Genomic DNA, 20779 nt, shown 5'->3' with positions numbered 1-20779 from the left:
TTCCTCTTTTTCCTCCTCACACGTCAAACTGTAGAATTTACCTTTTAACGTTACTTTTTACAAACACACGTAATAAAAACTCTTCCTTTGTGGTTTTAGTTGTAGTTTAAACCTCGTTTAGTTCAGTTAAATCATCTGGAAACACGTGTACAACAGAGACTGAACAGCAAAGTACATATATTCACACTGTACATATTTTGTTTACACTGAATACATTCATTTTACACTTATGTATTTGTATGTGTATTATATTTTTTAAAGCTGTAATTTATTTATATTTTGAGTTCTACACCGGGCTGTAGTGTTTTGGGCTGTTTTTGTTGCCGTCGGGCGGCTTCGTGTTGACGTCACGCAGCCCTAGCAACCCTGGGCATCGGCCGGTAACCAAGGCCGTGTTGACAACGAGGCAGATGCAGTGCGACATCAAAGGCAACTCCGCCAAACAGCGTAACATCAAAGGCTGTTTCTGTTACCACCGGAAGTGCCCTCCACGAGCGGCCACGATTTGAGCTTGTTTACTGGAGAGCCAGCTAGCTGTTAGCCGTTAGCTGTTAACTGTTAGCCGTTAGCTGTTAGCTGAAGAAGAGCCGAACACTCCTCTGTGGCTCAGGTCGGATTCTCACCTGAACGAGAAAGTAGAATATAACCAAAATGCAACTGAAGCATCTGCAGACGCTGTTGACGCCGCAGGTACGTTCAGCGACACAGTGACCTCATGCAGATGCTAGCAGGGCAACGTGAAAACATGAGAACTGTAACGAAACAACTACGTGCTCTCGTCAGACCCGCTTTGAAACGACTGGACTGATTCTCTGTTAACTTTGTTATAAATACAGATGTTTATGTTCACCGTACTTTACCCGCTAGCATCGGGATTTCCACAACACATTGTCCAAGTTTCTAATTTGTCAGTGGTCTCCCAGTGCATCAGTTTGTTTTTCCAGGTTTGAAACTGTGTAAATTGTGAAAACTGGTGCACGTACTTTGGGTCAAAAGAAAGTTCTGACACGCTGAAAGTTGTGTTTTTGTTATTTCAGAATTCAGTTCACATTATCCTCATCATGCAAAACTTATTTTATTAGATTTCAAACTTTCACACACACCGTTTCAACCTCTCTAAACATTTTTTGTCGGTTTCAGATTATGGCCTGATATTTATATATTAACTTTGTAGTTCTTGTGGTCGCTCTGTGCCTCTTTGTGGTTGTATTCGTTTCATTAGAAGCAGAAGCTCCAGCCCCAGGTTGCCGGTGACCCCTTGTCCTGCCTCATCCTGCCTGGTCCTGTCCAGTCGTCCGTCTTTGTCATCGTCGGCTGGTTATATGACCTCTAACTCTTTGTCTCCTCTGCCCCCTGAAGGAGGGCGCTGCCAAGGTGACGTGCATGGCCTGGGCACCGAACAACAGCCGGTTAGCCGTGTGCACGGTCGACAGGGTGGTGCTGCTCTATGATGAGCACGGAGAGAGAAGAGACAAGTTCTCCACCAAACCTGTGGACTCCAAGGTGAGAGACGTCAGGGTGTCCATGAAACCCTCACAGCTATGGAAGACCTCTAAATACACAATGCTCACAATGATCATCATCAGCGTCTGGTCAACTTGTCCGTTATTTAACCCGATGCTCTCGTGTTTTTTCAGTATGGGAAACAAAGCTATGTCGTCAATGACATGGTGTTTTCACCGGACTCCACCAAAATTGCCATCGGCCAGTCCGACAACATCATCTTTGTCTACAGGATCGGAGAGGATTGGTGATTTCCTTTTGACTGATTCAACTTTTCGTATTAAACCTGATTTTGTTCTGTGCATCAAACCCATATTTAATCGATGGTGTCTTCTCCTGTAGGGGGGACAAGAAAGCCATCTGCCACAAGTTTGTTCAGACAGTAAGTAAACATACACACATAGGATTTACATTTTTTTATATTTCCTTGTGTTTATATTGCATGTTTACTTATTTAGTATTTTCACTGATGTCCTCTTGCTTCTGCTTCTTATCTTATCTTATCTTATCTCAGAGTGCTGTGACCTGCCTGCTGTGGCCTGCAGAACATGTAATAGTTTATGGTTTGACTGATGGAAAGGTAAGTCAGTAACACGTCCATTCCCCTTATAAGAAACTTTAATTTGTTTTTATTGCCATTTTGTCACATGGACATTCTCTTTCCCCTCTTTCCGTAGGTTCGTCTCGCGAATACTCAGACGAACAAGTCGTCCACGTTGTACCGCACCGAGTCCTGCGTCATCTCCCTGGCTCCCAAGTAAACACATGAATGATATTCATATAGAAGCAAGACCAGCTAGCATTGTCTGAAAATGTCTTTTGTGCTGTGACCATTGTTATGACATCTCTGCTCTGTTTCAGTGTGACGGGTAACGGCTTCCTGTCGGGTCACGCTAACGGGACAGTAGCTCGTTTCTTCTTTGATAAAGTCCCTGGGGAGTCTCAGGTACCCACAGCAGCACACATTCTATATTTACCTCATATCATAAACTGAATATACTGGATCCCATTTGCATATTTCATTAATTATAATATGATTAATTTCCCTGTATTCCTCTTGTAGTCACCTTGTTTTCTGGTCTGAACTCACATCCACTGTGACTCTTACGCAGGGCGAGCTGTTGAAGCATCCGTGCCCCCCCTACGCTCTGGCCTGGGGTGCAAACAGCATCATGGTGGGCGGCTGTGACAAGAAGGTGGTGGCCTACGACAGAGAGGGTCACATCCTGCAGACCTTCGACTACAGCCGCGACCAGAATGAGAAGGAGTTCACTGTCGCCGCCACCAGCCCCAGCGGACAGTCTGCTGTGTTCGGCAGCTACGATCGGTCAGTCCACTCAAAGGGACATTGTTTTATTTTATACTTTAACATGAAGCCACATCTCATTGTCCGCAAACAACAAATGTGTTCACAGATCATTTGTTTAATGTTTTTCAGAGTGCGGGTGTTTAACTGGGATCCCAGGAGAAGTGTGTGGGCCGAGGCCAATCCTAAAGAGATCCGCAACATGTACACGGTCACCAGCTTGGCCTGGAAGAAAGACGGATCCCGTCTCTGTGCGGTAAAAGTGTTTTCAGTTGTATTGTGTGAATCCATAGTGTGACTTCAACCTTGTACTTTTACTTTACGTGTGTTATTTACTTTCAGCATCTTTACTACACTTCATTCCTAAGATATCAAGTGATGTGATGCAAAGCTACTTTTTTGTGTATTTGTTTAATTGTGTGTCTGTTCAGGGAACCCTGTGTGGAGGCGTGGAGCTTTTAGATTGCTGCCTGCGAAGAGCCAACTATAAGAACAAGTTTGAGCTGACCTACGTCGGTCTGAGCCAGGTAGAGACAGACATAAACATGCTGGGCCAGTCATTCGAAATGTTTTGTCCAGTTTGTCTTCACAACTTCTCGTCCCCCCCCTGCCTCCAGGTGATCGTGAGGAACCTCTCCACAGGAACTCAGGTGGTCCTGAAGTCCGACTACGGTTATGAGATAGGAGACGTCAAGATCATGGGAAAAGATCGTTACTTCGTGGCTCACACGTCCGATACTCTTCTGCTGAGGGACCTGCAGACACATAACTCCAGTGAGGTCGGACTTCTCTGCTTCTTCTACATCTCCTCTCGAAACTGTTTCAATCTAGTTCCTTTGTGAAAGGTTTCGATGACTCCCTCTTTCCTTCAGGTGCCCTGGCCCAGTTCTGGGGGAAACGAAAAGTTCTTCTTTGAAAATGAAACAGTGAGTGAACACGAAACAGAGATTGTGAGACAGTTTTTTAATGATCTCGTAGAACCACAGTTCTTCACCAGAGTTCCTTTACCAATCCACCTATTCAGCTGCGTACCTGTATGTTTTACCTTGATCCATTGGGTTTGCAGGTGTGCATGATTTTCAATGCCGGGGAGCTGAGTCTGGTGGAGTACAACAACAACGACATCCTGGGATCCGTCCGAACTGAGTTCATGAACCCTCATCTCATCAGGTGGGTCCAGTCCTTGTTCTGTTCTCAACCAGTAGTGGCAGTGAGTGTTGTCTTGGGCCAGTTTTACAGGTTGTCCCTTCGTCCCTCTGAGTGGAAGACACACGAATGATTACATGATGTCGTTTGAGATGTAAGATCCATGTGTTTTATCTATAAATGGGATTAATTAGCATATACAGGTGATGACTGTTCAGAGACCTCCCTACTCCCATTGCTTACCCCACCTTTATTACCTGTTATTATCTTTTTAATTATAGTTCAAGACTTTATCTGTTTTCAGCTCTAAGACAACTGGAGGGAAATTTAATTAAATGTAGAAAAATCCTTACTTCCATTGTCTGTATCCTTTTTAAGTGTCATAGAGGATCTGGACTGAATCTCAGGAGTCACAGTAAACCTGCATCGCAACCTCTTCCTGAACCGACTTTCTAAAAAATCCAAATCAATAGTAAAGTATCTAAGAACAAGTCCATGAACCAGTTGGACCACAGTCAGTGATCAGATCAGGTGTGTTTCCTCTTGTGTCCATTAGATGGGTGCATTGAGCTGCGTAGGTGTCGGTACAGTTGAGGCTGTAGAAGAGTCTGTGAGACAGTCGTCCATGTTAATGTATTCAGACCTGTCAGACCTGTCAGGACTGACGGCCCCTCAGTGACTCACTAATGGTCAGCGGCTGTTGAGCAGGTGTCACTACGCCCTGACGGCTCCTCGCCTCTGGCTGCTCGCCCTCATCCTCAGGTGCATCCTGGGAGATGAACAGCCTCTTTTTTTTCAGCTCTCTTCTAAAACTGTGTGTGTTTGTGTGTCCAGTGTCCGAATAAATGAGAGGAAGCAGAAAGGAGTCCAGGACAACAAGAAGCTCGCGTATCTGATCGACCTGAAAACCATTGCTATTGGTAAGTGGAAACGAAAAGTACCAGCACGTAGGAGTCGCTGCTGGTTGAGCTTTAACCAATAACATTACAACCTAACACCAGTTTTCTTCAAAATAAAACCCACACTAACAAAAGAATGTATAAAAAATGTTTGGGCTATCTAGAACAAAGTTAAAACAACACTATGCAACGTTTTTATCTTAAAACAGCAGCTTTAATAAAATAAAAACTTTAATAAATAATTCCACGTCGAAAATTCATTCCTCACACAACTTGATCCCAAATATTTGGAGAGAAACTTCTCACACTGACGAAGAGAATCATAGATAATCATAGAATTTTATCTTCATTCGTGGCCACACTGTCGCTGCTCCATTAACCCAATGCCCCCCCTCCTCCCCAGTGGACCTGGCCGGAGGCTACAATCTGGGAACCATCAGCCACGACTCCAAGATCGACTGGCTGGAGCTTAATGAAACCGGACGCAAACTGTTGTTCAGGGACAAGAAGCTGCAGGTGAGAATGAAGCGTCAGCACAAGTGTGGAAACGAGGGCGGGGACGAGATGATGATCTGTATTGTAGTGAGAGAAATATTAATACAAATTAATATTTCAAAAGTCGTGGTGGAGGTAGGTTTAAACAAAACATGACTTGGAAGTGAACATGGTTTGTAGTGAAATTAATGTTTATATTGCTTCAGAAGACAGTTTCCTTATGAAACAACATTTACATTCACTCGATCCAGATCTTTATTTGATTCTGCTCCACATTTCACACAGTCATAAATATCAGTAACATGCCTTCATCAAGAGTCATGAATTAGTCTCTGAGAGAAATGTTGAAAAATCTCTGTTAAAGAAAAGAAATCCTGGATCTGCCCCAAACTTTTCTGGGTCCTTCCCTCACATCCTTCCACCAAGTGTCACGGTGATCTGTCCGGTTGTCTTCTTGTAAACCTGCCAACTAACAAACATTCACAACAAACAACTTTAGAATTAACGACAATTACTTTCACTTTCCCCAAAGGAAACTTTATTTGAGAAGAGGTATGAATATGGGAGCAGTTGTGTGTGTGTAGGTTGTGAGTGGCAGGGAGGTGTGGTGTCAGTTGTTGCCCCGCGGTGATGAAACAGTTTCATGTTCGAGCCCCGGGGCAGAGACATGTCAGCTCTGGTAATTGGGAATCTCCCAGTGGTGTTAAAGGGTTTTCTGCACCTGAATGGAACATGATGACATGAAGTGATTACAAGGAAACGTCAACACTGTGGGACAGGACGTTGATTTTTCTAACTCATCGTGTCACAGTTAAGAAAATGCTGTAACTTCAGCTCAGTTGCGATGGGGCATGAAGTTGGTTTGTGTAACATCACAGCCGTGTTTTAAGTGGTTGAAAATATAATTCAGTGTCAACCAATCAGTGACAATATGAGAAAAAAATTCAAACTATTTCATTTTTCCACCAGAAAGAACCGATTAAAAAAAAACTGCAGTTTTATATTAACTGCTTCGTTAATTTAAAGTCGCTTTCATGTGAACTTATCAACAGGCTGCTCCTCCTCACTGAATTAAAAGTTGGCTGAGCTCCGGGGCCAAACTGGAGACAGAGCATTATTAAAAAATGGTGGGGGGGCCGATATTAAGGACGCTGATTACAGCAGCGGGCGGTCTCTCATGCACACACACACATATTAAGTGCTGCGGCAGCCACTGCAGTTTATAGAATCTACATAATCTCAACTGTTCACGTGGCCCTGGTGGAAATGAGTCACTTTCTACAAGGACTTAAACTACGATGTAAACTGTCGTGTTCCTGGACAGAGAATAAGAATAAATCTGTGTCGCTTATATTCTCAGGAAAAACAAAAGAGCATAAACGTGGTTCCCTCCTGCGAGTGGTATCGATCCAGCTCTTCTTTACCAGATGGTCAAACTAACCTGTAGAGGTAGAAATCATGAATCCTTTGTCTCTCTGTGCTCGTTCCTCCTCAGCTCCATCTGTACGACATCGAGTCCGGGCACAAGGCCACGGTGCTGAGCTTCTGCCCGTACGTCCAGTGGGTGCCGGGCAGCGATGTGGTGGTGGCACAGAACCGGGGAAACCTTTGCATCTGGTACAACATCGACAGCCCCAAGAGCATCACCATGTTCCCCATCAAGGTGAGAACCGGTGGAGACAGTGGACACAACTCTATAAGTTACAAGTTATGACTTCACCATCAAACAGCAGCTCCACAACATCCCTCAGGATTCTCTTAAGAGACAATTTTGTGTTTGGACATTTCCAAAGCAGCTGAAGACACAAAAATCCCCAAGTTACTTAGTCCCACTTTCCCCACTGTACCTCTTCTTCAGGGGGACATTGTGGATCTGGAAAGAGGTGATGGAAAGACGGACGTGATCGTGATGGAGGGCGTCAACACGGTGTCGTACACGCTGGACGAAGGCCTCATTGAATTTGATACGGCTGTCGATGATGGAGACTACGACAGGTGAGTTCAGAGCAACAGAAACCTTGTTAACAGTCACAGGTTCGATGCCCCAGGATTCTCCAGCTCTCCCCCGTCAGCTGGGAGACGTAATCCATCCGTCCTTTGGGATTTTTGCAAGCTTATGTTTCTGTGTCTGTCTGTGTCTCTGCAGAGCGCGAGCTTTCCTAGAGACTCTGGAGATGTCACCAGAGTCTGAAGCCATGTGGAGGAAGCTCAGCAGACTGGCTCTGAATGCACGGCAGCTCCACATCGCAGAGAGGTCAGCAAACACACAGACACACACACCACACACACACACACACACACACACACACACACAGACACACACACACACACACACACACACACACACACACACACACACAAAGCCCTTTCAAACTAACGTTAGTGCCTTTGAGTTAATTACATTCTTTATCAGTCTTCATTGTAACTGAGACTTATCTTTTGGGCCTGAGAGAATGAAGAACAACAAGGGCACCTTCCTGACCTGGAATGACACACACACACACACACACACACACACACACACACACACACACACACACACACAGCTGCGTCCCCGTCTGACCTCCTCCTCAAACTTCATTAATCATCTGAAACGTTTTTTTATTTTATTTTCTATAATAAGCATTTCCTCTCTCTCTCTCTCTCTCTCTCTCTCTCTCTCCATCTTTATTTCTCTCTGTTTTGAGAAACTTTTCAAATTTAAATTCTCTGTCATTAATAATGCATATTCTGATCGTTAGGCCTCGGCTTGATTTGCATAACTCATGAAATCGGGGGAGAGAAATGATTTTGTCTGGAGTGGATAATGTTAATGAGGGCGGGAAGTGAGAAAGAGTCGCACAGAGTTTTATATATATATATATATATATTTTAACTTTCTTATTTCCATGACTTGTTCATTAATCTGATGCAACTGTTCAGAGCGAGTTGCTCATGAAGTGGCTGAGATGTGTCTTCTCATTCCGCAGCTCCTCACACTGCAGCGTATCCAAAGGCTAATTAGACAAACGCTCTAATTTATCTCTGTTCATTAAGTGAACGGCTTTTTCAAAGTATTTTCTTCAACCCTCTCTGCAGTCGCTGTTTCGTTCATTGTGCTTCTTCCTCTCTAATCTTTCTCTCCTGCTAAATAATTGTGCTCTCACTCTCTCTCTGTTTATCGTCGTAGGTGTTTTGCTGCACTGGGCGACGTCTCCACACTTCGTTTCCTGCACCAAACAAACCAGATTGCAGACAAGGTGTCCAGTGAAATGGTTCGTTCTCTAACCCTCAGCACGGACCCACCCTGACACCCCCACCCTGACACCCCCACCCTGACACCCCCACCCTGACCAAACACATACGAGTTAAGAGGGTGATGCTGATTATTAACATTCCACACAGTCGCTTTAAATCTGGCAATTTTCACTCAACAAATCCTGAATAATTAAGTATTTGCTTTAAAGATGTCGGCTTCTCGTGGTGGGAATAGAAAAGCATCTCCACTGGAATCAATATTCACTTGGTGGAATATGAGTGATTGCTTTTAAATGGACAGAAAGAAGTTACTGCAACTCTTTCCCCTTTAAACTACTTTTTTTTTTGTTGCTGCTTGTACAAAGTGAGAACTCAGTGTGTGAGTGTTTGTGTCTTTTTCTGAGAAGGACGGAGATGGGACATCGTTCTACCAGGTCCAGGCCAACATGGCCATGCTGGACAAAGACTTTGAACTGGCGGAGGGACACTACACGGAGCAGGTCAGTCTCACGACATGATTTGTCAGTATCACACTGTACAAGTTCTATTTGTAATTATTAAAATTGTTCAGATTTAAGTGACGTGTTTTCCTGTTTTCTGCAGAATGCCGTGGATGAAGCCATCGAGATGTACCAGGAGCTCCACATGTGGGACGACTGCATCGCTGTGGCTAAAGCCAAGGTGACAAGGATTCTCTGACCTGACTCCAAATGAGCTGCAGAGTCCCACCTTCTTATTCTGAAGATGTTTGACCTCAGCTAAATTTAGATCAGACCCCAATACACACAACCACAAACGATAACGATAGGTTTTCAATAATAAGTCATCTGTCAAATATCAGAAAACTGATTTCAAAAATGACTGTTTCTCAAAGTTAAATCCTCATGTTTCTTATTTTGACTCCAACTAAACACAACTTCAGTTATCGACTAAATTATAAATCATCGATGGTGTTTCAAGCACAACATTTGACGTTATGTAGAAACTTAAAATGATCCAAAATGGCTGCAGGGTCACCCGGAGCTGGACACCTTGCGTGGGAACTATTACCAGTGGCTGACGGAGACGGGTCAGGACGAGAAGGCCGGCGAGCTGAAGGAGAGTCAGGGAGACTTCCAGGGGGCCATCAATCTCTACATGAAGGCCGGGCTCCCGGCGAAAGCTGCCCGCCTCGCCATCAGCCAGCCGGAGGTCAGCAACGACACCGGCAGTCGCATCGCTGCCGGTCTCATCAGAGGAGAATTTCATGAGAGGGTAAGAGGATTTAAATCTCGATCTTTAACAAAGATCTTTATCATTTATACGTTGTTTCCTACACATACTTTTTTCTTACGGATCCCAACAAAGCATGTTTAAGAAATTCCGAAGTTTGTCCAGACGACTCTTCACCTTTTCATTGTGAATTGTTGTTTAATGTCCCCAATATCTGAATTAGTCGTAATGATTGGATTTTGCCTCTGTCTTCTAAAGGCCGGGGACATGTTTGAGAGGATCGGGAACAACCAGAGAGCGTTGGAGTGCTACTGCAAAGGAGGCGCCTTCAGAAAAGGTAAATCAGCAGTTCTGCAGATCGTCTATTCACTTCAACAAATATAATCTGTGTTTCTTTACATATTTGCAAAGAATCAAATGACGTTTCTCTTCCGTGCTCCCTGTAGCGGTGGAGCTGGCTCGTCTCGCCTTCCCTGCCAAGGTGGTGAAACTGGAGGAGGACTGGGGGGACTGCCTGGTCCAGCAGAAACAGATGGACGCCGCCATCAACCACTTCATTGAAGCCGGGTATGTGGTGCAGAGGAGGGATGGAGAGAGAGGACGGAGAAGACAAAGACATGGACAGATGGACGGACAGATTGTAAAAAACGAACACAATCCAACAGAGATGACCCACAACTCTTTAAATCAGCAAAAAAGAGATTTAGAAGAGTCGTCTTTAAATATGGCGATAGTTGTGTCCCAGAAAATACCAAAATAGAGACAGGTAGTCTGCAGCCAGAGGAGAGAGGACAGAGGAGAGAGGGAAAGTTTTATTTGAGCACTCTCAGACTTATAAAATCCCCCTAACCTATGAAATCATCTTATTAATAATAACAGCTGTAATAATGATAACAATAATACTGATAATAGATAATAGGCGAATAATAATCATCATCATTATGGTTGAGTAGCAGCAGCAGATCTGTATCCTGCAGCTCAGGAGTCACAAATATCTGCAGGATTGTAACTTTATTAATTATAACTTCACAAGCGAAGCCGAGCATGTGCAGTTCACACGTTTATATTAATATCTCCCCGTCTCCTCAGCTGCTCCCTGAAGGCCATCGAGGCGGCCATCACAGCTCGCCAGTGGAAGAAGGCGCTCTACATCCTGGAGCAGCAGGAGGACTCATCGGTGGGGAAGTACTACGTGAAGATCGCTCAGTACTACGCCTCCGTACAGGAATATGAGGTGAGACAGCGGACAAAATGTTTTTCAAGTACCAGAAGTAGAAGTGAACATTACGCAGAAAGGCCCAAATCGAACGGATGGTTCTGCGTTACAATACGAGGAAAAACAACACTAACGTAACACAACTCTGCTACGTTACTACACTACATGAAACGTTGTATACAAACATAAGCGACACAAACTACAATATATTACGCAGCTATATTAACAACAAAGTAAAAGTTGTAACGGGGATGTGTAGTTCCTTTGCCTCTATTTCTGTTTTCCAATAATTTATCTTGCTCTGAATCAAATGTTTTATGGTTTTGATTCATGTTGTCGCTGCTCGACCTGGTTCCAGGCTCTAAATTCTTTTTATAAGGATTTTCTGAAACGTTAATAGAGAAAATTAATGTGAAGTTTACTTCCTGAACCAGAGTCGTTCTAAAAGTGGACGCTCACTCACACCGTGGAGCAGTTTAATCTTATCTTAGCTTCGCCTATAAGGATGTGTTACACTTTTTATTGGGTTTATTTTGTTTTTTCTTTTCCATTTTTCCAACACGTCCGTCAATGACATGCATGTTAGTTGTGGTAACTTCTCTAAATCTGAGTTTTCCTGTATATTCGGTCTAAATGCTGACACACGTGTCTTCAGGGAGGTTTGTTTCCTGAAGACACACAGGACGCTGCACCAACACGGCCTGAGGGACGATGTGGGCACTGACATTATGCCACTGGCTGATACTTTTTACATATCTCTCAGGGACATATACAGTCACACATGACACACACACACACACACAGACACACACACTGCTAAAGTAAAGTGGGAGCTCAGGATCCACTTTGGTGGCGTCTCTGTGGAGCAGCGTGGGCCGTTTGCTCAAGGTGCGTTGGCAAAAATGACAAGTTGGACGGTTTTAAAAATAGTTCACCAGAAATACAGGCCGGTTGAAACGCGGCAGAGAAAGAGAGAAACCTGGTATCGATACAAAGCGGAGGGAAGAGGCAGAGAGATGATAGCACAGTGTGCCCTTCGTATTCTGATGAGCTCAGCTCAGCCAAACAGCCTCCGCAGACTGCCAGCCTCTGAAAATAGCAGCAGGCTATTTCCGTCTGTTTGCTCTATGGGCATATTCACAGAAAGTAATTAAGATAACAAGCTCTTTGCTCTCCAACTCGTGGAAGATGCAGGAAAGTGAAAACTAAAACAATGAAGGAGGCGCGTGCCTTCAGTGGAAACATTATCCAGGAAATACCCGTGACTAAACTTTTTATTAAATCAGAACAAAGGAACCAGCAGCACAGACGCTGTCGTTACAGGTTGAACTCGATGTAAAGCTTCTGCCTCCATGTTCACTCTGCACACTTCCTTCATATCTTCTCTGAATATATTCCTCACGATTCACAAGGTGATTTTGTGATTTCAAAATCAAAGCGCAGTCGTATAATTTAGTTTACAGCTCAAGAAACACATAAGTGTGCAAAACTAAAACACTCAGTAGAACTCAGACCTCGGCCGAGTTCCATCCGTCTCCTTAAGAAAACCACACGTAAACTCACCTGATCCAGATTCCCTCATCTTGTTTTCTGACGGCATGTTTTGTGTTTCCTGTGTGTTTCATGGCCTGTAGGTGGCAGAACAGCTGTTTGTGAAAGGAGGTCAAATAAAAGAGGCCGTGGAGATGTTCACCACAGCAGGACGCTGGGAGGAGGCTCATAAGGTCGGTGTGGAACACAAACACACAATATGTAGAATTAAATTAACTGACTTGGAGTTGAAACCGACTGCAAGGCCCCGAAAATCAATTTAACCTCTGAGAAAAATCACCATATTCATTATTTTTCATCTCCTACATATCAGATTTAATAATGATGTGTTGTGATGATAAATATGTTTGACGAAAGAAGTGTGTCTGTCCGCAGTTGGCAGTGAAGTGCATGACCGAGGAGGAGGTTGTGGCTCAGTACGTGAGCAGAGCTCAGGAGCTGGAGAGAGACGGGAAGTTCAAAGAGGCCGAGCGGTAAGTGCAGGTCTCTGTGTTTATATTTATAGTCGTTTGTGTCGTCACTGGCGGCTCGAGGCAGGAAAATGGAGTCGGGCAAAACTGCCTGTGAAGTCGTCTGTGACCTGAGATACAGAGAAACAACAGAAACAGCATCTGACTGTTGGAAAGGAGATCATTTCTTGTTTTTAACTGTTATTTCAAGACCGATTCACTAAAGCTTCTCAATTCTCATAATATCCTTTTCCAATATTTTCCGTTGTGAGGTGGAACGTCAGATATCTTATGTGTGTGTGTGTGCATACAGGCTGTTTACCACTGTGAATCAGCCGGACCTCGCCATCACCATGTACAAGAAGAACCGCATGTTCGATGATGTGATTCGCATGGTGGCCAAACATCACCCCGACCTGCTGAGCGAGACCCACCTGCTCCTGGCCAAGGTACGGCTCGCTGCGATCCACCGGACACCAGGACGTGTCAGCGGTGCATTGCACATACGTATGTTCATTTATGTTGATATGTAACATGTGAATGTTTCTTGTAGGAGTTTGAGGCCGAGTCCTGGTTCTCAGAGGCCGAGCATCACTTCGTAGAGGCTCAAGACATGAAAGCTGCCGTCAACATGTACAGAGTGAACGACATGTGGGAGGACGCTTACAGGGTACACACAGTCCCTCTGCTGCTTCTGTGTGAATGTGTGTTTGATAAGACTCGTGAAGATCTAGATAAATACCGTCCGTTTCTTCCATGTGCCGCGTGTGACAGGTGGCAAAGATTCACGGAGGAGGCGGGGTCCAGAAGCAGGTGGCGTACCTGTGGGCCCGGAGCCTGGGGGGGGAGGCGGCCGTCAAACTGCTCAACAAGTTCGGCCTCCTGGAAAACGGCATTGAGACTGCGTTGAATAACTTGTGAGCTGCGTTAAGACACACAAACACAACACAACATGTAACAGGACAACAACCAGAGCAGAACATGTGCTGGCTTTAATAAGCTAAGATATATTCTATGAATATAAATCACACAGTAAGTTCTGGATTATTGATTATTCTTGTCTCCAGCTCGTTTGACTTTGCCTTCGACTTGGCCCGACTCTCATGTAAAGAGAAGATTCCTGAGATCCACCTCAAACACGGCATGTACCTGGAAGACGAGGTAAACACACGCCGTTTAAAATCCATTACAATTTAAAGTCTATTTTCCTGAGTGGCCTTGAGTTGAGAAACACTCTTAATCGTAAATCTTGCCACGGTTTCGTCTTCCAGGGAAAGTTTCCTGAAGCCGAGATTGAGTTCATCAAAGGAGGAAAACCCAAGGAAGCTGTGTCCATGTGAGTCCTGAGGACAGTGATGAGAGATCTCTGAACCAAAACCAGATATTTTCACTCAGCTACGACGTTCAACTTGTTCAAAGTTTCATAAGTTCACGTCACTTCCCTGGGACTTGAGTCTCACAGTTTTTTCTCTTTGGGCTCATGTGTGTGAACCGTGTTCCAGGTACGTCCACAACAAGGACTGGGCCAGCGCGCAGCGGGTGGCCGAGGGCTACGATCCAGAGAGCGTGTCTGAGATTCTGGTCGGCCAAGCCAAGTCCTGCTTTGAACAGAAAGACTTCCAGAAGGCTGAAGCCTTCCTGCTCCGAGCCCAGAGACCCGAGCTGGTTGTCAACTATTACAAGGTGAACAAAGCCAAACGTCGGCTTTAGAAACGACGAGGAGTTTGATTTTACTGAAACTTTACGTCAGGGACTCGTGATGTTGTCATATTCCAAATCACAGACTTGGATGTTCGGTTGTTTTGTGTTTCTCAGGAAGCAGACATGTGGAGTGATGCCATGCGCATCTGTAAGGAGTATCTCCCCTTCAAGCTGTCCGCGCTCCAAGAGGAGTACGAGAGGGAGTCCTCCAAAAAAGGAGTCCGGTAAGAATCCAGAGAGCCGTAAACGTGTGGTTCAATTTATCTGCTAAAGCGCAGGCAGCCGCTGGAGCCGGTTATCGTTTCAGCAGATGCCAAACGCCTCGTTAACGCGATTCATAATTAGGAATCATAAGTTTGCTCCATGCGGGACGTTACTTTGAGAGTGTGTTTTAGAATTTGTTGGCCTGTTAGGTTGTTCGGGAAATTCTTAAGAGCCACAAAAGCACGTATGAAGATTTTTACAGCCTCTCTCCGCTGCACTCACCCGCCAGAATAATCTATGCACAAAGAATCGGTTTGATGCTTTATTAAACACACGCTCTTGTGTTATTCCAAACCGAAGCTCCCAGTAAGGAGACGCTCGTTAGCCAGCGAACCAGCAGCAGGCAGCTCTTATCCTCCTCCCAGCGCTTCTCCCTCTTTAATGACCTGTGGGAGAAAACATCAAAAGTTGCCAATGGAAACGGGCGATGAAGAGGGTTAAAGTGAGCAAACACTGAATTATTCCTGCAGAGTTCAGTTCAGTTCAAGTGCAAAGATTCACAGTTTCTCTCCGGCAGCCACAGGACGCAGTTTGCCGACAGACGAGACTTCTAGAGACTGAAATTTAACAAAAACAGAAATCTGGAACAAAAAGGTGGAGAAATAAATTATCTTTGAGGTGTAACACAGACAAAGAGAAGTTTTCCTCTTCTATTCCAACACAACTAGAGGGGAAATAAACAGTCGCCTTGTGAAGCTACTTCTAAATTCACTAGATCACACACACTCATAAATACCCGTCCTCTAAACTTCTAAAAATCTATGAATTATTCTCTGAGAAATCAAGGAAACTGTTGTAAAAATGCCCTTTTCCCATCACAAGCATTACTCCTGCTTTGTTTTATACATCTGACAGTGTGTGTGTGTGTGTGTGTGTGTGTGTGTGTGTGTGTGTGTGTGTGTGTGTGTGTGTGTGTGTGTGTGTGTGTGTGTGTGTGTTGCTTCCAGGGGGGTGGACAGTCTGCTGGAACAGGCCAGAGAGTGGGAGCAGTCGGGTGAACACTCCCGGGCCGTGGAGTGTTACCTGAAGGTGAAGGACGACTCGAACACGGAGCTGATGGTGAAGTGTTGGTTGAAGGTAACAACAACAAGCCTCGTTTTCCTGTCTGATGAAAGTTGATTTAATCGATTCGAGGCCGAGTTTCTTTTATATTCGCGGGTCGGGGATGAATCTGAGGGGTCGTCACAATAAGACAAAAAGAAAAGGACGCGACCTGCAGCTGTTGGACGGTACAAGCTGTCAATCTTACCATAAGAAATGAATAAACAGAATCTGTAATTAGCTTCTTCTTATATTCAGCTCTGTGGTGGGTGGATAGAAATAGGAGACTGTGGCCAGGATTTCCCATGATGCTGCAGGAAGGACGAAGGTCACCGTGTCACCAAATATCAATAGATCCTATTCTGCTCGGAGCACGAAGCCGCACAGCAAACACTGTGCGTTATTGACTCGAGCGCCGGGGAGATCAGATCATCTGGAATCCGAATGGTCGCTCGGGCAGTGTTGCCAGAGGAAAGGTCAAGAGGTCGCGGAGATCGATAGGTTTTTGTTTTCTGCCCCCAACTGGGAATTTGAACGTTTGGCCCCCCGGTGGAGTTCGAGGGGAAAAGGGGTCGACAAGGATCAATAGGTCACTTCCTGTAGAGAGACGGAGGACGCACGTTTGATTTTTATCATCATTTTTAATCGAATTATGTTGTTTGACATTATTAAGTGTGTTTGTTGTTTTGCATGTGCGTGTTTCCAGGCAGCAGAATTATCCGTCAAGTTCCTGAGTGGAGATCGAGCGGTGGAGGTGATTCAGGTGGTCGGACCGCGACTCGCACACCTGGGGAATTACAAAGCTGTGAGTGGAGACACACACACACACACACACACACACACACACACACACACACACACACACACACACACACTATCAATCTATAGGTTGAACAAACTGTCTTGTGTGGACCAACCTCAGATTTTTTGTCGTTGATCATTTCCTGATTTTCTCTCCTGCGGACGTTGTGTGTTTTTCATGATCCAGGCCGCCGAGCTGTATTTAAACATGGACTTGTTCAAAGAGGCAATCGATGTGTTTATCGAGGGCGAAGAGTGGAACAAAGCCAAGAGAATCGCCAAGGAGCTGAAGCCCAGGTGGAAAACACACACACACACACACACACACACACACACACACACACACACACACACACACACACACACACACACCATATGACACATGAAGTGTTTCTACACTTATCCCTCTGACTCTGTGCAGGTATGAAGAATACGTGGACCAGAAGTACAAAGAGCATCTTAAGAATCACGGCAAAGTGGATTCTGTGAGTAAAATCACACAGAAATACTGTATAATACTGTATATTACTGTATAATACTGTGTAATACTCTCAATCCATTCAGCAAAAGTCACTGTTGGTAAATCAATGAATCTGAATCCGTGTCCTTAGATCAGAGCTGGACAGTAAAACACATGTTAATGGTTCAAACCTTCTTTGTGCAGCTGGTGCATGTGGACGTCATGGCAGCTCTGGACCTGTACGCGAAACGAGGCCAGTGGGAGAAATGTCTGAGCACAGCTTCCAAACAGGTACTGACCACATGTTGCATCGTGATTAATGATTCTGGGAACGTAAATGTTTGTAATGAACATGGAATCTGTCTGAGCTCCTCGTCGTCTCTGTGTCGTGCTCAGAACTTTAAGATCCTTCATAAGTACGTCGCTCTGTACGCCACCGACCTCATCAAGGAGGGGAATGCCCTGAAGGCTCTGCAGCTCTACCTGCAGCACGGGGCGCCGCCCAACCCGCAGGTGCACACACGCTTTTACAACACAACCACAACTTGGGGAGATAAGACTAAAGAGATGAAGCTAAATGCATTTGAACCCGTTTTACCCCTCAGAACTTTAACATCTACAAGCGTCTGTTCCTGGACCTGATCAACCTCCCGGACACGGACAGACCGGAGTCGTACCGCATGTGGGCCGACCTCCGCAACTTCCTCCTGCAGCTGGTGCGTCACAACGACCGGGACAATCATGTTTAACGCTCAGACTGGAGACAGCAAGTTCAAAACACAAACCTGTTAATGTTCTTCTAATGTTGATCTCAGAGCGAGAACGTTTCCAAGTCGGCCAAGGCCAACTCTCCAGCTCACGAGGACTTCAGTCAGATGCTGCTGATCGCTCACTACTACGCTGCACGAGCCGCCGCCAAAGGAGTCGAGCAGCTGGTACGCACAGAAACACAGAAACACAAAGACACAAGAACACAAAAACACAGAAACACAAAAACAGTAAAACACAGAAAGGCTCAGAGAGGATTCAGGAAGCTTCGTTGTTCCTGCATCTTTGTATTTTAATGAGCATAATCACATTTGATCCTAAACTCAAACTCAGGTCATGTTTATGTCCGTCTGTGAGTTTGTTTGTTGGTTTATTTGTTATGTATCTGTAACAGGATACTCGGACGTGTTTCCTCTTTGTTCCTTCATGACTTGTGCTGCTGACAGTTTATCTCATGAATCTCAAATCCTCGTTCCTGCCGTGTGTTTTCAGGTCAGTGTAGCAGCCAAGCTGTCCACGTCTCTGCTGCGTCACACTGAGCTCATTCCTGCAGACAAAGCTTTCTACGAGGCCGGTCTGTTCTGCAGGGTGAGTCCAGCCTCTTCACCTATAACTCGTCTTTATTGGACGTTGTCTTCTGCATAACATCAAGTTTAAATCACAAGATGAGAATCACAGATCATTATTATTCGCTGTAATGTTTTCCTGTGCTTGCAGGCCGCTGGCTGGGAGACGATGTCCTTCATCTTCCTCAACCATTTTGTGGATCTGTGTGATGTGAGTGTCACAGCCTCATTAAATCGATATGATTCAGATCTGCACAGTTTCTAGAAGCTACAGAACCTTAGAGGAGGAATCTGTTTTTTCATCTCTGATTGGTTGATTCCTGTCTCCAGGCTATCGAAGAGGGGACGGTGGACGACCTCAACTACTCGGACTTCCGCGACACAGACATCCCAGTTGAAGTTCCCGTTCCCACCAAGCTCGGCATCAACGTACGCCACTGTCTCCGTTCACCACACACACACACACACACATCTTCAGGGACTGTGGTCAGACGATGAGCTGTCAATCAGAAACACTGCTCACTGACACCATGGTGTTTCATATGGGTTGTCACTTTGTGCGCTCTACAGGACGCTCAGCGGGAGGAGATCCGTAACCTGCTGCTGTCGGTCTGCATGGATCATTCCAAGCAGCTTCTGCCACGAGACGAGAGGAACTCGTACGTCGGGTCACTGGTGGACGCAAACACCGGCCAGCGCTCGCTGCCCTGTGTCCTCACAGGTAACACACACACACACACACACACACACACACACACACACAAGACAATTATCTGAATGTTTGGGATCGTGTTCCCACTTTGATGCTTGAACATATCACCTCCTGGTCTTCCCGCCTCCAGGCTACCCGGTGCTGAGCAACGGGATCAACTTCTCGTCTGTGGGCAAAACGGCGAACAAGGAAGACTGGGACAAATTCGACATGGCCACAAAGGTGAGTCCAGACGGAAAGACGCTGCAGCGGCCTTTTAAAGAGACAGAACCAAAATGTCGTATTTTGTTCAGGTTACGATGAAAAGAAAGAAACTCAGGAGATCTTCTCCTTTGAGGCTGAAATCTGCTATTTTATATTTTATCTTGGAAAATGTTTCCCATGATTATTCAGTTCAATACAGTTGTTGATGATTTTTAACTAGTTCTTCCTGCTCTGATGGTTAATCTGCGTTCTGATTGGTCGCTGCTTGTGTTGCTCCTCCCCTGCAGACCACTCACAGTCCAGAGTGTCAGGACGTCATCAAGTTCATTGGCCGGTGGTGCGGCGGCCTGCCCCCCCTCCACTGACCTCTGCTGCTCCAGCTGCATTTCTCTCTTCCACCTTGTCTGTGAGTTTTGAACATTCTCCATCCGTCCGTCCATTTTCTATCTTTATTGAGTCTGTTGAAAAATAATAATACTTTAAAACCAATCACCTTTTCTCACATTCCTCTGCTGTTTTCTCTGTTTCTCTCTCAGGACGACGCCGCTGAATCCAAAGGTTTCTTGACTGGTACTGAGCAGCCGTGTGTGTGTGTGTGTGTGTGTGTATGCTTCAGAATTTATTGTGTGTTTGATATTTAAATGTATTTTGTTACATAAAGTTGAAATGACAGACTTTTTAAACGTCGTGCCTTTATCACGTGATGCTGTAAAACTGTAACAGCTCATAATCAAGTTCATATCCTATCAAATAAACACGTGAATACAGAAAGACTGATGAGATTATTCCTATTTTCTAGAAACCAGATATCAACTCTCTCTGTTTCATTGTTTTAAACGTGATAACCTGCTGGGAACACTGGTAAATTATACTCAGACTGTTTTTTAATTTACATATACAGTATGTTTTTTTACATATACTGTATACTGTTTAGTTTTTTACATGTAGACTTTTTAGTGTTTGGATTTTTGTTTGTATAGATTTTTAGATTGAATGTATTTCATATATATTTGTACATATACACTTTGAGGCCTTACATGTATCTATTGGTACAACAGTGCAGAAAGAGAGTTTAAATGTTAAGTACACAAAAGGTACGTAAACACATTTCAGTTTATTTCTATGATTCTTTGAAAAATCTGGCCTTTTATCAATATTTCCCAATAACCAGAATATTTTCCTAAATGTTAAGATGTAGATAAATATCCATTGTTGTAAATAAATGAAACAAGATGTTCAAGAAGACAA

General features: G+C 44.7%; 1 protein-coding gene across 1 annotated transcript; it reads left to right on the top strand.

Annotated features, from left to right (window-relative positions):
* The first annotated feature begins 323 nt into the window (after positions 1–323).
* On the top strand, positions 324–20302 carry ift172 (intraflagellar transport 172). The gene is made up of 49 exons (XM_047338161.1): positions 324–690; positions 1360–1503; positions 1638–1750; positions 1846–1885; positions 2018–2083; positions 2181–2260; positions 2365–2449; positions 2616–2830; positions 2942–3065; positions 3241–3336; positions 3427–3588; positions 3682–3735; positions 3876–3979; positions 4790–4875; positions 5258–5370; positions 6845–7012; positions 7208–7344; positions 7496–7603; positions 8519–8603; positions 8994–9086; positions 9190–9267; positions 9598–9840; positions 10057–10135; positions 10245–10365; positions 10888–11032; positions 12649–12738; positions 12941–13038; positions 13328–13463; positions 13568–13684; positions 13789–13931; positions 14082–14175; positions 14286–14350; positions 14517–14697; positions 14830–14939; positions 15927–16056; positions 16727–16825; positions 17009–17118; positions 17243–17306; positions 17486–17572; positions 17678–17794; positions 17887–17997; positions 18097–18216; positions 18542–18637; positions 18767–18826; positions 18946–19044; positions 19186–19336; positions 19458–19549; positions 19819–19937; positions 20068–20302. The coding sequence occupies exons 1-48, from the start codon at positions 652–654 to the stop codon at positions 19894–19896; spliced, it is 5226 nt and encodes a 1741-aa protein (XP_047194117.1). The 5' UTR covers positions 324–651; the 3' UTR covers positions 19897–19937; positions 20068–20302.
* Positions 20303–20779: the final 477 nt, after the last annotated feature.

Source organism: Hippoglossus stenolepis, chromosome 20 (assembly GCF_022539355.2).
Source record: "Hippoglossus stenolepis isolate QCI-W04-F060 chromosome 20, HSTE1.2, whole genome shotgun sequence".
Taxonomy (NCBI): Eukaryota; Metazoa; Chordata; class Actinopteri; order Pleuronectiformes; family Pleuronectidae; genus Hippoglossus; species Hippoglossus stenolepis.
The sequence above is the reverse complement of the archived record's forward strand: the minus strand, read 5'-3'. Positions and strand labels throughout refer to the sequence as shown.